General features: G+C 47.5%; 1 protein-coding gene and 1 long non-coding RNA gene across 3 annotated transcripts; one reads left to right on the forward strand and one right to left on the reverse strand.

The window, feature by feature from the left end:
- Positions 1-5901: 5901 nt before the first annotated feature.
- LOC119564636 lies at positions 5902-7885 on the reverse strand. Its single transcript, XM_037887598.2, has 2 exons — positions 6843-7885; positions 5902-6711 (listed from the first exon to the last, which is right to left on the reverse strand). The coding sequence occupies exons 1-2, from the start codon at positions 7233-7235 to the stop codon at positions 6025-6027; spliced, it is 1080 nt and encodes a 359-aa protein (XP_037743526.1). The 5' UTR covers positions 7236-7885; the 3' UTR covers positions 5902-6024.
- A 5345-nt stretch (positions 7886-13230) lies between these two features.
- Positions 13231-17960, forward strand: LOC122463944. 2 transcript variants are annotated; one of them, XR_006287725.1, is made up of 2 exons: positions 13231-13300; positions 17871-17960. It is a non-coding gene; the product is annotated as an uncharacterized LOC122463944 (long non-coding RNA). The 2 variants fall into 2 exon arrangements; XR_006287724.1 differs by lacking the exon at positions 13231-13300 and adding an exon at positions 14781-14847.
- The last annotated feature ends 208 nt before the right edge of the window (positions 17961-18168 follow it).

The following is an 18168-nucleotide window of genomic DNA, read 5'->3' on the forward strand; positions in this document are numbered from 1 at the left end:
TTTCTGGTAGAAATCGTTAACATACTTATTTTGTTTGTCTTCGTCTGTGCACCAGCTGGGATACCCTGAAGCCTCTTGTTTCTGGCGGAGGTGTAATTTTATGTACTCTGAAAAGAGTTCATCAGATTTTTCATTAAAATGCCAGATTTCATAGATTTTAGCCACCACGTACCCCTTCGCTATGGCTGCATTCAATTCCACAGTGCACTAAGTCCCCAGGATGGCCCTCTCCTCGTCAGTGTGGGTGCACGTCTCCCGCTGCACGGTTTCCGCGCAGGTTCGGCATAGCGGGAACATAAGCTTGCCGCCCACTCTGACAGGTAACAATGGGAAAAAGAGGCCTCGTGGGGGGTACACTTTAACTTTTGCAATTCCAAAATAATTTGCAAGGGGTCCAAATTTGTCATAAACTATATCGGGGTGCCCGATAGGGTAGTCTTTGGTTTTGTTTACAAAAGGGTACAAGCTGGTAAAATCATAATAGTGGATTTCTTCGCCGGGCTTAGGTTTATAATATAGATGGATGGCGTTCGTCCTCCCCCCAAAAAGAGCATCCCTAGGCATGAGAGGTTGGGGTAACTGGGTTCGGTTTAAAAAGCTCGCAAGCTCCCTGTCTGTTTCTTTCATCACCACCCACTCGTGCTCCCAAAGAGTCCTCACTACAAAACCAAGCCGTTTTAGATAGTCGGTCTTGAGCTGCGTCTTGTAATAAAGAAACCCAAAAGTTGTACCCATCATAGGGTTTTGTGCTTTTTCACAATGACAGGCAACACAGCCGTGAAAAAAACACCCATTAAACTCAAAGGCTGTGTGTACCCCGTCAATATTGGCATAACCGTCTAAAAAGTAGGGGCCTACCTGTAGTTCCTCACCCTGTAAAGCGTGCCTTATTTGTATATTTTCTTTTTGAGAGACATACAACAGCCACTGGATAGATGGGGTCAAATATCTCTTTTTCTGTCTGTGATAGTTGTCTGGAGGGAGAAGAGCTACCGTGTTAGGCTCCAAAAACATAAACCTGTACATAGCCATGCAGACGGATGCCAGCGTTATGTACCGGAACTGATCTATACACAGTTTTATCTCGGTGAATTTACCGGGTTCTCTTTCTACTAGATCGACCTTCTCCGTCATATTCATAATTTCTTTTCTGTATAGGATACAAGCCTGTCTCAAAATTTTTACATCCTGCTGGCAGTAATACGCAAGCTCTTTCTGCAGGTCAAAAGTCTCAGAGCTGTGGTCTTGATACCAGTCGAGAAACTCTGCTTTTTCCCTGGGCATCATGCTTTCTACACCGTAGTGCTCCACACCGGGCATAGGCCCCACATAATTTTGATTTTCTAAAGTGTTAAAAAAATGTGGAAAATACCCTTTGCAACCTTCAAACCCCATCGCCTGTGGGAGCTTGCTAAGCTTCATGGGCAAGAAGTTTAAAGAGTCTATAAAACGAATGCCAAGGGCCTTAACTTCCACACACATTAGTTTACTGCCCTGAGTGATCAGTTCTATGCACATCTTTTCCTTCAGTAACTGTCTAACGCAGAAATACGCATCATAACCTTTGGAATTGTGTGCTAGGAACGTGTAGTCCCGGAACTCTTTGCCAATAAAGGTCTTAAACATAGAAAGACATTCGTCACCCTTAAATTCCCAGGATTTTTCCGGCTTTAGGGACATCGCAAAAATATAATTGGGAGTGTGCAACCCAGTCTCCTGCATGCATTCAAAATCATAAAAAATATACTTTTCTGATGATTCGGGCTTTCTAAGGCTGTCCATAAAACAGAGGTGAACGTCTACATCTCCAACGATCAAACCCTGACACTGCTTACAGCGCCTCCCTTTACACCTGTGCTGCTTGTCCACGTACGCCTGACACTTACCGCACAAAGTTTTAGACAGGCATTCAACTTGGTTTTTTGACGCACAGTTGACATGTCTGTCTAAACACTCTTTGGACCGACAATACAGTTTACAGCTAGGACACCTCAGCTGCACACCCATGTTGTCAGAGCATGTTGCGCTCAAGCAGAGACGGCAACGATACCTGCAAGAATGGTCGTGACTGTACACCGTGTGGCAAAACTCACAGTAGTTTTTTGCTCCGAACAACTTTTTCACATCCAGAACCCCATAGTAATGTTCATTGTGCAACAGGATGAAATAAGTCTTAGGGTACACGGGGCCCCCCGTTTTAAAAAAACCCCAGCCACCTTTCACCGCATACAGCACCACCTGTATGTTAACTCCTAAATGCTGTTCAAACTTTGCTACATCGGTAAGCATAACCTTTTTTTGATCTGACCACCCCAGTTTCTCGTGCAACTTTCTCGCCTCTGCTAACAATTCTGCATCCGTAGGTTTATGACCGGCCATGACAGCCAAGAGCCCTCCCGCAAAACATAGTTTGGTACCGGTGTAAGTCAGGTCTACTAAACATTGTCTCTTTTTATGAATAATCTGACTACTAAGGATAGAATTTAAAACTCTTCGAGCGCCCCCACCCCTATTTTTTACAACTGTCACAACAAGGCGCAACGTCCCATCGAAATGCAATTCTCTATTGCTCTGAAGCAGCTTTGAGGTCTGGTTCAAGAAATCCTCAGCGGACAGCTCATCCCTAGTTCTTCTGACTGAAAACAAAGGGTTAGTTAAACGACGGCTCTCTAAACGTAACTGTACGTAATCATCAGGGCCTACCCTACCATTAACGTCATCAAGAACTAGCTGTATCCCTCTGTGTATGGCTTCAACAGCCTGTTGAGCTGAATTTATTTGCTCAAGATGGACAAAACGAAACTCCTCACAATACACCGACCCCCCAAATCTAGGTAATTCACGTTGCCAACTTCTCACTCTCTCCATATACACCTCTGCATTTTCAGGGTTACTTGGGGGTTCCTTTATGGAACCATCAGTGGCATCTTCTACATCCGATACTAATTGAGAGTCAGACTCTGAGACGCCTCCGTGAGGGGCATTGGGAGTCGATGGGACTCCGTCTAGAGAGCCCTCTGGGGAATTTTCTAAACCAGAGTCTGATTTCGCCTCCCCATTTTCAGACATGCCAGTTTGAGAGCCTCTGGTAGGGGGCATCTCTTTTTGTTTTTTTTCCCTCATTACCTCTTTAGCCCTTTTTAAAATTTTTACAGCGACCCTGGCCTGGAATTTTTTGGCAGCCATCCCCCAAGTGACGTCCGCCCTTTTGTTTACACACGAGCTGATGTGCACCCTTGAGGGTACCCCTTTCCACACCTAGTCATGCCTGATCAGAGCCACCCTTTCCAGCCCCCCTTTCTTTTAGGCCCCCTGAGGATTCAGCGTCCATCAGTTTTCTGAACAAAGCATCGTATTTTTTCCAAATCTTTTTAGAATGCCGTAGTTTTAAACTCCCCGAGGATACAGCGTCCATCAGTTTTCTGAATGAAGCATCAAACTCTTCCCAAATACTAGAATATGGGGGATCTTTGTCAGTCCTTAGTTTTTTATTCACAACCCCTAGAGCGCCTGCTCTGGGTTTGTGAATGTGTGTGTTTCTGCACACATTCAGAGCCCCTAGAGTGCCTACTCTGGGTTTGTGAATGTGGACGTTTTCGCTCACAGTTTTCTCAGGGCTTGGTGCGGCGGTGGCCACTGAGGAACTGGAGTTGTGTTTGCATGGTTGCAATACCTTGGCATCGCAAGTGTTTTCAATCCTTGGTTTTTTATTCACAACCCCTAGAGCGCCTGTTCCGGGTTTGTGAATGTGGGCGTTTTCGCTCACAGTTTTCTCAGGGCTTGGCGTGGCGGTGGCCGCTGAGGAACTGGAGTTGTCTTTGCATGGATGTTTTTTACCAGAGTGTTTTGTTTTGTCCTTGGGTTTGACGTAAATGAGGTTTGGACTGGGCTGATGCTTCATCTGCACTCTTGTGCTGTTTTGCGTTGTTAAAGGTCTCAAAGCAGATTCCTGGTTCTTTGGTGGTTCTCAGGGAGGGGTCCTTGTAGCTCCCACTACAGCCTTGTCAGAAGGGCTGCATATGCCTGCTTGGGGCAGGAGAGGGGAAAAAAAAGCATTTTACAAAAACGTAACTTTGCCAGCTTTCTCACCCACACCTATGTATGTACTTAAAATACAAAACCTCATAAATTAACCAGACTAATAAGCAAAATATATTTACCCGGCTTCATCCATCCATCTGTCACTGATACTTGTGAATTTTTCTTTTCAATTGTCTCTTTCCTTTTTCTTTTGAGCATTTTTACCCGCTCATGTTTTGACCGTGCTGTAAAGCAAACAACATTCTAATAAAACACATGAAACTGTCTAGTAAACTTTAAAATAAAATAAAATAATATCCATTAGAGTGTTTTTTCTATTTAAAAAAGTCATAGCTTTAAAACAAAATAATCCATTTCAGGCTGTACAACAAACACAGGTTTTGAGTTTATTTCTACCACTTTGAAAACAACCCCCACAAATATTTTTTTTTAAAAAAATACATCTCATTTTGCAAAGTAAAAACCCTGTTAATTGGAAACACACCATCACCATCAGTTTGTAGACATATACTTTTTAAAAACCGCCTATGTTTTACACACACACACACACACACACACACACACAGAGTTTAAAACACTGTTTGCAACAAAATACTTTTCAATAAACCCACATGCTTTTAAAAAGATCCCTGGTTGTTCTGGCCCCCGCCCTGCCCCAGCCATGTGTGCTTGGGGTCTTTGGGGTAAGAAAAACAAGCCAAAATGTCAGTTAGTATTAGCTCCCAAATCCCTATTCAACCTATGTAATACCTGAAATTATTAAGCACAACTACAGTTAAAAATGGTTTTTACCTTGGGCTGGTGATGAACTGCAACTTAAAGTTACTGGCTCCATGCTAAACAGATCACACTGCAATAAAGATATGCACCATTATTTACTAAGATAGCATGGCCAAAAAATGGCATTATATAATATATATATATTTTCAGAGTTAAAAAAAAAAACCAGGGAACATACCTCCACTTGCAGCCCAGCAGCAATTCAAGAGAGTTTCTGTTGAAAGAGACAGTCTCCAAGCTACCTGAGGTTTTTTTTTTTTTTTTTTTACACCATCCTAACTCTTTTGTTTCAAAATAGTTAGCAGGTTGATTGGATCACCCCTCCCTAGCATTCCCTTTTGTGATCGGGGGTGGGGAATAAGTTTTTCTGCACAATTGGGCTGCTTTTCTTTTTTAAGTTCAAATACTTTTTGTTCCCCCCACCCTGTAGGGCCTTCTTACAGAAACCATTTCAAGTGAGGGGCCCTTTGCAGATATCAATGAATGTCTTGGGGCTTGTTTTTGTTTTTAAAAACATGTTCTTTCATGCTTAAAGTTTGGTGGGACGGGGGGTGATTTCTAGAAAAAGTGCCCCGTGGCCTTCAACCAACTCCTGGGCCATATTTAAACTGGCCTATAGCGTTCCACCAACTCCAGGGGTTATATTTAAACTGCCCAATAGCATCTGCAAACTCCTGAGGTTTTATTTCATTTCATATTAATCAGAACTCACCATCCTCACCCACCCACCTCCCTTACTATGGGTGCACCCCCATCAAAATTAACCCTATGGCAACAAGGGTGAGTAATCACAGTCACCCTGGCTATTCAGTGAGGGGGGTGGTGGTGGTTAAACCCGTTCAGTTCAACAGAATAAGTCAACTCTATTGTACTCAACCACATGTCTGAACCATCCCTGTTTGTTTTATTGTAAACACATTTTTAGGGTATTTTTTCCCCCTCCCACAACATACATTTCAGCTTTTTTTTTTTTGCTGTAAATGGGTCTCTCTTACACAAAAGACACAAGAGCTAGGTTCTCACAAACAATTTTTTTTATTTAAAAGACATACAGCTCCTTGAAAACAAACCAAGATGCTCCATTAAAAAAAAGAAAGAAAGAAAAAAAGACTTTAAGCTCCCTTAAGGGCCAGAGACCTTTTAACAGAAATACAAATAGTCACAAAGCCCTTTTCAATAGATTTTTTTTTTTTAAATTTACAGCTACCAAGTTTTATATCGCATGTTTGGCACCTCACCATTTTCTAACTTAATCCTTTTAGATTTCTTACAAATAGCCTTTTCCTTAAGCAGGGTTCTGTAACTTTTTGTGCGGACCAGACGGTCAATATAACGCTCTAAGCAGGCATCTTCCGGTTTGGTCATTTTCTTTAAAACATGGTCAGGGTCTCCACTGAATTGCACAGCATTTATCAAGGTCACCCCTTGTGCTAAATGTTCTTGGGTTAGGCATAGACATTGCATAGCATAACCTATGGCAATCACAGTGTTTAATAAGCTTTCCAAACACAGCTCAGCACACAGGCCCCGGAGCTTGCAGTTTATATCCACTGAAGTCCAAGTCGCACAGTCATGGTGCCGCTGGCCTGGTGCATCTATGACACAGCCCTCACAATCTTCAAAAAGCTTTTCCCTAAGACAGTGATTAAGAACAGAATAAACAGCAACGCGTACAATAGTCCGCATGACTTTGTTACGCTCACGACGTGGCACTGGCTCAGTCAGTTCCATGCCAAGCCTCCTCCTAAACTCCTCATAGCCGTCATCCTCGGAGTCCTCTTCAACATTTTGTATCGGCGTTGAGCAAAAACAAGGTGGGCCCGGTTCATCTTCGCTGCTTGGTGCAACGCTGTCCAGAGTCTCCGGGTCCTCTAGAAAGGCATCATTGAGCTGTTGAGAGATTTTTTTCAAAAAAGAAACAGCGTAAGCACCCCACTGCTCGGTTTTTGATTTACACAATCCCTGGTTCCTAGCCCGGTTACAACCTCACCCCGACCGTCACTTCTTAAGCATTCATTTACCTGAGCGTTCATCTTGTCCACTAGTGACTTCCCCGAGCTGCGATCACCTTCCTCCTCCCGGGGGGTGGACAACAAGAGGCCATCATGCTCATCGCGGGGCCCCACAAGCGGCTGGGTTTCAGGGTCCGGGGTATCCATCAATGGCTGGGCCAAAGGGCTCCCCTCAATTGCCCCCTCCTCCTCCTCGGAACTGTTGCTGATGTAGCGCTTTCTCCGCGGTTTGTTGAAGGCCCTCGGGGCTAAAACAAAGTCCGAAGTTCTCACGGGGGTGGTGAAGGAGTCCATGTTTCCACGATTTCTAAAACACGCGCTCTTGGTAAAAGACAGCCTCTTCTGCCCGACGCTGGGCCTTATGGGGTGATGGTGCTGCGCTCTGATTGGCAGAGGGGTCATACGCCCCTCTTCTGGGTGGTTCACCGCATCCCAGAACCTGCCCTATTTTGGTCAAATCTGCTCTCGGGCCGGCCTGATTGGTAGAGGTTGGTGGGAGGAGTTGTTAGAGGGGTCACACGAATCATTTCCGGACGGGTCACCCCGCCCCCGGAACTCATCCTAATTGGTCAAATCTCCTCTTGGTCCTATCGGAACAAAATCCCTCCTGATTGGTAGCGGGGTGGGCGGAGGAGTTGTTAGAGGGGTCACAAGACCCGCTTCCAGAGAGGACACCCCCACCCCGGAACTCGCCCTGATTGGTCAAAGCTGCTCTTGGGGGGAAGTCCTACGGGGCAAAACCCATCCTGATTGGTAGAGGGCAGTGGGAGGAGTTGTTAGAGGGTTCACATGACATACCTTACTTCCGGTCACGTGGCAGCCTTGACCCTGAAAGTAATACCCCATGGGGCAGGACTTCCGGTGGGGGGCAGAGGTCAAGGGGTGCGGTTAAAGGGGTCAAGGGGTGGGGTGGGTGTCACATGACACACCTTGCTTCCGGTCATGTGGCAGTCTTGACCCCGGAAGTAATAACCCATGGGGCGGGACTTCCTCTGGGTGGGGCTAAGGGGTCAAGGGGTGGGGCTAAGGGGTCAAGGGGCGGGGTTAGGGTTTGATTGATGGTAGGGCCCTTATACTACTCACATGCTGCGAATTACACCTGGTAGGACACGCACAAAAATGCTGCAAATTACACCTGGTAGGACACGCACACAACTGCAGCGAATTATACCTGGTAGGACACGCACACAACTGCTGCGAATTATACCTGGTAGGACACGCTCACAACTGCTGCGAATTACACCTGGTAGTTCACGCACACACATGCTGCAAATTATACCTGGAAGCACACGCACACAACTGCTGCGAATTGCACCTGGTAGGACACGCACACAACTGCTGCGAATTGCACCTGGTAGGACACGCACACAACTGCTGCGAATTATACCTGGTAGGACACGCACACAACTGCTGCGAATTACACCTGGTAGGACACGCTCACAACTGCTGCGAATTACACCTGGTAGGACACGCTCACAACTGCTGCGAATTATACCTGTTAGGACACGCACACAACTGCTGCGAATTACACCTGGTAGGACACGCACACAACTGCTGCGAATTGCACCTGGTAGGACACGCACACAACTGCTGCGAATTACACCTGGTAGGACACGCTCACAACTGCTGCGAATTACACCTGGTAGGACACGCTCACAACTGCTGCGAATTATACCTGGTAGGACACGCACACAACTGCTGCAAATTATACCTGGTAGGACACGCACACACATGCTGCAAATTACACCTGGTAGGTCACGCACACACATGCTGCGAATTATACCTGGAAGGACACGCACACAACTGCTGCGAATTATACCTGATACGTCAGGCACACAAATGCTGCGAATTACACCTGGTAGGACACGCACACAACTGCTGCGAATTATACCTGGTAGGTCAGGCACACAAATGCTGCGATTTATACCTGGTAGTTACGCACACAACTGCTGCGAATTATACCTGGTAGGACACACACACAACTGCTGCGAATTATACCTGGTAGGACACGCACACACATGCTGCAAATTATACCTGGTAGGACACGCACACACATGCTGCAAATTACACCTGGTAGGTCACGCACACACATGCTGCGAATTATACCTGGAAGGACACGCACACAACTGCTGCGAATTATACCTGATAGGTCAGGCACACAAATGCTGCGAATTACACCTGGTAGGACACGCACACAACTGCTGCGAATTATACCTGGTAGGTCAGGCACACAAATGCTGCGATTTATACCTGGTAGTTACGCACACAACTGCTGCGAATTATACCTGGTAGGACACACACACAACTGCTGCGAATTATACCTGGTAGGTCAGGCACTCAAGTGCTGCGAATTACACCTGGTAGGACACGCACACAACTGCTGCGAATTATACCTGGTAGGACACGCACACAACTGCTGCAAATTATACCTGGTAGGACACGCACACAACTGCTGCAAATTATACCTGGTAGGACACGCACACACATGCTGCGAATTACACCTGGTAGGTCACGCACACACATGCTGCGAATTATACCTGGAAGGACACGCACACAACTGTTGTGAATTATACCTGATAGGTCAGGCACACAAATGCTGTGAATTACAACTGGTAGGTCACGCACACACATGCTGCAAATTATACCTGGAAGGACACGCACACAACTGCTGCGAATTGCACCTGGTAGGACACGCACACACCTGCTGCGAATTATACCTGGTAGGAAACGCACACACCTGCTTCGAATTATAACTGGTAGGTCAGGCACACAACTGCTGCGAATTACACCTGGTAGGACACACACACAACTGCTGCGAATTACACCTGGTAGGACACGCACACACCTGCTTCGAATTATACCTGGTAGGTCAGGCACACAACTGCTGCGAATTACACCTGGTAGGACACGCACACAACTGCTGCGAATTACACCTGGTAGGACACGCACACACCTGCTTCGAATTATACCTGGTAGGACACGCACACACATGCTGCAAATTATACCTGGTAGGACACGCACACAACTGCTGCGAATTACACCTGGTAGGACACGCACACACCTGCTTCGAATTATACCTGGTAGGACACGCACATACATGCTGCAAATTACACCTGGTAGGTCACGCACACACATGCTGCGAATTATACCTGGAAGGACACGCACACAACTGCTGCGAATTATACCTGATAGGTCAGGCACACAAATGCTGTGAATTACAACTGGTAGGTCACGCACACAACTGCTGCGAATTATACCTGATAGGTCAGGCACACAAATGCTGTGAATTACAACTGGTAGGTCAGGCACACAACTGCTGCGAATTACACCTGGTAGGACACGCACACAACTGCTGCGAATTACACCTGGTAGGACACGCACACAAATGCTGCGAATTACACCTGGTAGGACACGCACACAACTGCTGCGAATTATACCTGGTAGGACACGCACACAAATGCTGCGAATTATGCCTGGTAAGTCACGCACACAACTGCAGCGAATTATACCTGGTAGGACACGCACACAACTGCTACGACTTATACCTGGTAGATCACGCACACAACTGCTGCGAATTACACCTGGTAGGAGACGCACACAACTGCTGCGAATTACACCTGGTAGGAGACGCACACAACTGCTGCGAATTATACCTGGTAGGTCAGGCACTCAAGTGCTGCGAATTATACCGGGTAGGACACGCACACAAATGCTGAGAATTACACCTGGTAGTTCACGCACACACATGCTGCAAATTATACCTGGAAGGACACGCACACAATTGCTGCGAATTGCACCTGGTAGGACACGCACACACCTGCTGCGAATTATACCTGGTAGGAAACGCACACACCTGCTTCGAATTATACCTGGTAGGTCAGGCACACAACTGCTGCGAATTACACCTGGTAGGACACGCACACAACTGCTGCGAATTACACCTGGTAGGACACGCACACACCTGCTTCGAATTATACCTGGTAGGTCAGGCACACAACTGCTGCGAATTACACCTGGTAGGACACGCACACAACTGCTGCGAATTACACCTGGTAGGACACGCACACACCTGCTTCGAATTATACCTGGTAGGACACGCACACACATGCTGCAAATTATACCTGGTAGGACACGCACATACATGCTGCAAATTACACCTGGTAGGTCACGCACACACATGCTGCGAATTATACCTGGAAGGACACGCACACAACTGCTGCGAATTATACCTGATAGGTCAGGCACACAAATGCTGTGAATTACAACTGGTAGGTCAGGCACACAACTGCTGCGAATTACACCTGGTAGGACACGCACACAACTGCTGCGAATTACACCTGGTAGGACACGCAAACAACTGCAGCGAATTACACCTGGTAGGACACGCACACAACTGCAGCGAATTACACCTGGTAGGACACGCACACAACTGCTGCGAATTATACCTGGTAGGACACGCACACAAATGCTGCGAATTATGCCTGGTAAGTCACGCACACAACTGCTGCGAATTACACCTGGTAGGAGACGCACACAACTGCTGCGAATTATACCTGGTAGGACACGCACATACATGCTGCAAATTACACCTGGTAGGTCACGCACACACATGCTGCGAATTATACCTGGAAGGACACGCACACAACTGCTGCGAATTATACCTGATAGGTCAGGCACACAAATGCTGTGAATTACAACTGGTAGGTCACGCACACAACTGCTGCGAATTATACCTGATAGGTCAGGCACACAAATGCTGTGAATTACAACTGGTAGGTCAGGCACACAACTGCTGCGAATTACACCTGGTAGGACACGCACACAACTGCTGCGAATTACACCTGGTAGGACACGCACACAAATGCTGCGAATTACACCTGGTAGGACACGCACACAACTGCTGCGAATTATACCTGGTAGGACACGCACACAAATGCTGCGAATTATGCCTGGTAAGTCACGCACACAACTGCAGCGAATTACACCTGGTAGGACACGCACACAAATGCTGCGAATTACACCTGGTAGGACACGCACACAACTGCTGCGAATTATACCTGGTAGGACACGCACACAACTGCTGCAAATTATACCTGGTAGGACACGCACACAACTGCTGCAAATTATACCTGGTAGGACACGCACACACATTCTGCGAATTACACCTGGTAGGTCACGCACACACATGCTGCGAATTATACCTGGAAGGACACGCACACAACTGTTGTGAATTATACCTGATAGGTCAGGCACACAAATGCTGCGAATTACACCTGGTAGGACACGCACACAACTGCTGCGAATTATACCTGGTAGGTCAGGCACACAAATGCTGCGATTTATACCTGGTAGTTACGCACACAACTGCTGCGAATTATACCTGGTAGGACACACACACAACTGCTGCGAATTATACCTGGTAGGTCAGGCACTCAAGTGCTGCGAATTATACCGGGTAGGACACGCACACAACTGCTGCGAATTACACCTGGTAGGACACGCACACACCTGCTGCGAATTATACCTGGTAGGAAACGCACACACCTGCTTCGAATTATACCTGGTAGGTCAGGCACACACCTGCTGCGAATTACACCTGGTAGGACACGCACACAACTGCTGCGAATTACACCTGGTAGGACACGCACACACCTGCTTCGAATTATACCTGGTAGGTCAGGCACACAACTGCTGCGAATTACACCTGGTAGGACACGCACACAACTGCTGCGAATTACACTTGGTAGGACACGCACACACCTGCTTCGAATTATACCTGGTAGGACACGCACACACATGCTGCAAATTATACCTGGAAGGACACGCACACAACTGCTGCGAATTATACCTGATAGGTCAGGCACACAAATGCTGTGAATTACAACTGGTAGGTCACGCACACAACTGCTGCGAATTATACCTGATAGGTCAGGCACACAAATGCTGTGAATTACAACTGGTAGGTCAGGCACACAACTGCTGCGAATTACACCTGGTAGGACACGCACACAACTGCTGCGAATTACACCTGGTAGGACACGCACACAACTGCTGCGAATTACGCCTGGTAGGACACGCACACAACTGCTGCGAATTATGCCTGGTAAGTCACGCACACAACTGCAGCGAATTATACCTGGTAGGACACGCACACAACTGCTACGACTTATACCTGGTAGATCACGCACACAACTGCTGCGAATTACACCTGGTAGGAGACGCACACAACTGCTGCGAATTACACCTGGTAGGAGACGCACACAACTGCTGCGAATTATACCTGGTAGGTCAGGCACACAAGTGCTGCAAATTATACCGGGTAGGACATGCACACAAATGCTGAGAATTACACCTGGTAGGACACGCACATACATGCTGCAAATTACACCTGGTAGGTCACGCACACACATGCTGCGAATTACACCTGGTAGGACACGCACACAACTGCTGCGAATTATACCTGGTAGGTCAGGCACACAAATGCTGCGATTTATACCTGGTAGTTACGCACACAACTGCTGCGAATTATACCTGGTAGGACACACACACAACTGCTGCGAATTATACCTGGTAGGTCAGGCACTCAAGTGCTGCGAATTATACCGGGTAGGACACGCACACAAATGCTGAGAATTACACCTGGTAGTTCACGCACACACATGCTGCAAATTATACCTGGAAGGACACGCACACAACTGCTGCGAATTGCACCTGGTAGGACACGCACACACCTGCTGCGAATTATACCTGGTAGGAAACGCACACACCTGCTTCGAATTATACCTGGTAGGAAACGCACACACCTGCTTCGAATTATACCTGGTAGGACAGGCACACAACTGCTGCGAATTACACCTGGTAGGACACGCACACAACTGCTGCGAATTACACCTGGTAGGACACGCACACACCTGCTTCGAATTATACCTGGTAGGTCAGGCACACAACTGCTGCGAATTACACCTGGTAGGACACGCACACAACTGCTGCGAATTACACCTGGTAGGACACGCACACACATGCTGCAAATTATACCTGGTAGGACACGCACACACATGCTGCAAATTATACCTGGTAGGACACGCACATACATGCTGCAAATTACACCTGGTAGGTAACGCACACACATGCTGCGAATTATACCTGGAAGGACACGCACACAACTGCTGCGAATTATACCTGATAGGTCAGGCACACAAATGCTGTGAATTACAACTGGTAGGTCAGGCACACAACTGCTGCGAATTATACCTGATAGGTCAGGCACACAAATGCTGTGAATTACAACTGGTAGGTCAGGCACACAACTGCTGCGAATTACACCTGGTAGGACACGCACACAACTGCTGCGAATTACACCTGGTAGGACACACACACAAATGCTGCGAATTACACCTGGTAGGACACGCACACAACTGCAGCGAATTACACCTGGTAGGACACGCACACAACTGCTGCGAATTATACCTGGTAGGACACGCACACAAATGCTGCGAATTATGCCTGGTAAGTCACGCACACAACTGCTGCGAATTACACCTGGTAGGAGACGCACACAACTGCTGCGAATTATACCTGGTAGGTCAGGCACACAAGTGCTGCAAATTATACCGGGTAGGACATGCACACAAATGCTGAGAATTACACCTGGTAGTTCACGCACACACATACTGCGAATTATACCTGGAAGGACACGCACACAACTGCTGCGAATTACACCTGGTATATCACGGACACACATCGGGCGAATTACACCTGGTAGGACACGCTCACAACTGCTGCGAATTACACCTGGTAGAACACGCACACAACTGCTGCGAATTATACCTGGTAGGACACGCACACAACTGCTGCAAATTATACCTGGTAGGACACGCACACACATGCTGCAAATTACACCTGGTAGGTCACGCACACACATGCTGCGAATTATACCTGGAAGGTCAGGCACACAAATGCTGCGAATTACACCTGGTAGGACACGCACACAACTGCTGCGAATTATACCTGGTAGGTCAGGCACACAAATGCTGCGATTTATACCTGGTAGTTACGCACACAACTGCTGCGAATTATACCTGGTAGGACACACACACAACTGCTGCGAATTATACCTGGTAGGACACACACACAACTGCTGCGAATTACACGTGGTAGGACACGCACACAACTGCTGCAAATTATACCTGGTAGGACACGCACACAACTACTGCAAATTATACCTGGTAGGACACGCACACACATGCTGCAAATTACACCTGGTATGTCACGCACACACATGCTGCGAATTATACCTGGAAGGACACGCACACAACTGTTGTGAATTATACCTGATAGGTCAGGCACACAAATGCTGCGAATTACACCTGGTAGGACACGCACACAACTGCTGCGAATTATACCTGGTAGGTCAGGCACACAAATGCTGCGATTTATACCTGGTAGTTACGCACACAACTGCTGCGAATTATACCTGGTAGGACACACACACAACTGCTGCGAATTATACCTGGTAGGTCAGGCACTCAAGTGCTGCGAATTATACCGGGTAGGACACGCACACAAATGCTGAGAATTACACCTGGTAGTTCACGCACACACATGCTGCAAATTATACCTGGAAGGACACGCACACAACTGCTGCGAATTGCACCTGGTAGGACACGCACACACCTGCTGCGAATTATACCTGGTAGGAAACGCACACACCTGCTTCGAATTATACCTGGTAGGTCAGGCACACAACTGCTGCGAATTACACCTGGTAGGACACACACACAACTGCTGCGAATTACACCTGGTAGGACACGCACACACCTGCTTCGAATTATACCTGGTAGGTCAGGCACACAACTGCTGCGAATTACACCTGGTAGGACACGCACACAACTGCTGCGAATTACACCTGGTAGGACACGCACACACCTGCTTCGAATTATACCTGGTAGGACACGCACACAACTGCTGCAAATTATACCTGGTAGGACACGCACACAACTGCTGAGAATTACACCTGGTAGGACACGCACACACCTGCTTCGAATTATACCTGGTAGGACACGCACATACATGCTGCAAATTACACCTGGTAGGTCACGCACACACATGCTGCGAATTATACCTGGAAGGACACGCACACAACTGCTGCGAATTATACCTGATAGGTCAGGCACACAAATGCTGTGAATTACAACTGGTAGGTCACGCACACAACTGCTGCGAATTATACCTGATAGGTCAGGCACACAAATGCTGTGAATTACAACTGGTAGGTCAGGCACACAACTGCTGCGAATTACACCTGGTAGGACACGCACACAACTGCTGCGAATTACACCTGGTAGGACACGCACACAAATGCTGCGAATTACACCTGGTAGGACACGCACACAACTGCTGCGAATTATACCTGGTAGGACACGCACACAAATGCTGCTAATTATACCTGGTAGGACACGCACACAAATGCTGCGAATTATGCCTGGTAAGTCACGCACACAACTGCAGCGAATTATACCTGGTAGGACACGCACACAACTGCTACGACTTATACCTGGTAGATCACGCACACAACTGCTGCGAATTACACCTGGTAGGAGACGCACACAACTGCTGCGAATTACACCTGGTAGGAGACGCACACAACTGCTGCGAATTACACCTGGTAGGAGACGCACACAACTGCTGCGAATTATACCTGGTAGGTCAGGCACACAAGTGCTGCAAATTATACCGGGTAGGACATGCACACAAATGCTGAGAATTACACCTGGTAGGACACGCACATACATGCTGCAAATTATACCTGGTAGGTCACGCACACACATGCTGCGAATTACTACCTGGTAAGGACACGCACACAACTGCTGCGAATTATACCTGGTAGGTCAGGCACTCAAGTGCTGCGAATTATACCGGGTAGGACACGCACACAAATGCTGAGAATTACACCTGGTAGTTCACGCACACACATGCTGCAAATTATACCTGGAAGGACACGCACACAACTGCTGCGAATTGCACCTGGTAGGACACGCACACACCTGCTGCGAATTATACCTGGTAGGAAACGCACACACCTGCTGCAAATTATACCTGGTAGGTCAGGCACACAACTGCTGCGAATTACACCTGGTAGGACACGCACACAACTGCTGCGAATTACACCTGGTAGGACACGCACACACCTGCTTCGAATTATACCTGGTAGGTCAGGCACACAACTGCTGCGAATTACACCTGGTAGGACACGCACACACCTGCTGCGAATTACATCTGGTAGGACACGCACACACCTGCTTCGAATTATACCTGATAGGTCATAAACACACAGGCTGCGAAATACAGCTGTAGGACACGCACACAACTGCTGCAAATTATACCTGGTAGGACACGCACATACATGCTGCAAATTACACCTGGTAGGTCACGCACACACATGCTGCGAATTATACCTGGAAGGACACGCACACAACTGCTGCGAATTATACCTGATAGGTCAGGCACACAAATGCTGTGAATTACAACTGGTAGGTCACGCACACAACTGCTGCGAATTATACCTGATAGGTCAGGCACACAAATGCTGTGAATTACAACTGGTAGGTCAGGCACACAACTGCTGCGAATTACACCTGGTAGGACACGCACACAACTGCTGCGAATTACACCTGGTAGGACACGCACACAACTGCTGCGAATTATACCTGGTAGGACACGCACACAAATGCTGCGAATTATGCCTGGTAAGTCACGCACACAACTGCTGCGAATTACACCTGGTAGGAGACGCACACAACTGCTGCGAATTATACCTGGTAGGTCAGGCACACAACTGCTGCAAATTATACCGGGTAGGACATGCACACAAATGCTGAGAATTACACCTGGTAGTTCACGCACACACATACTGCGAATTATACCTGGAAGGACACGCACACAACTGCTGCGAATTACACCTGGTATATCACGGACACACATCGGGCGAATTACACCTGGCAGGACACGCACACAACCGCTGCGAATTATAACTGGTAGGACACGCACACAACTGCTGCGAATTATACCTGGTAGGACACGCACACAACTGCTGCGAATTACACCTGGTAGGACACGCACACAACTGCTGCGAATTATACCTGGTAGGACACGCACACACATGCTGCAAATTATACCTGGTAGGACACGCACACAAATGCTGCGAATTACACCTGGTAGGACACGCACAAAACTGCTGTGAATTACAGCTGGTAGGAGACGCACACAACTGCTACGACTTATACCTGGTAGATCACGCACACAACTGCTCCGAATTATACCTGTTAGGTCACGCACA

This window comes from Chelonia mydas, chromosome 28 (assembly GCF_015237465.2).
Source record: "Chelonia mydas isolate rCheMyd1 chromosome 28, rCheMyd1.pri.v2, whole genome shotgun sequence".
In the NCBI taxonomy this organism is placed as follows: domain Eukaryota; kingdom Metazoa; phylum Chordata; order Testudines; family Cheloniidae; genus Chelonia; species Chelonia mydas.

What these genes read in the sequence shown, in the direction of transcription:
- LOC119564636 (XM_037887598.2), bottom strand. Translation starts at nt 7,235, where the DNA reads ATGACCCCTCTGCCAATCAGAGCGCAGCACCATCACCCCATAAGGCCC. An exon ending in TGGACAAGATGAACGCTCAG is followed by an intron (nt 6,712 to 6,842) that starts GTAAATGAATGC and finishes ATCTCTCAACAG; the next exon opens with CTCAATGATGCCTTTCTAGA.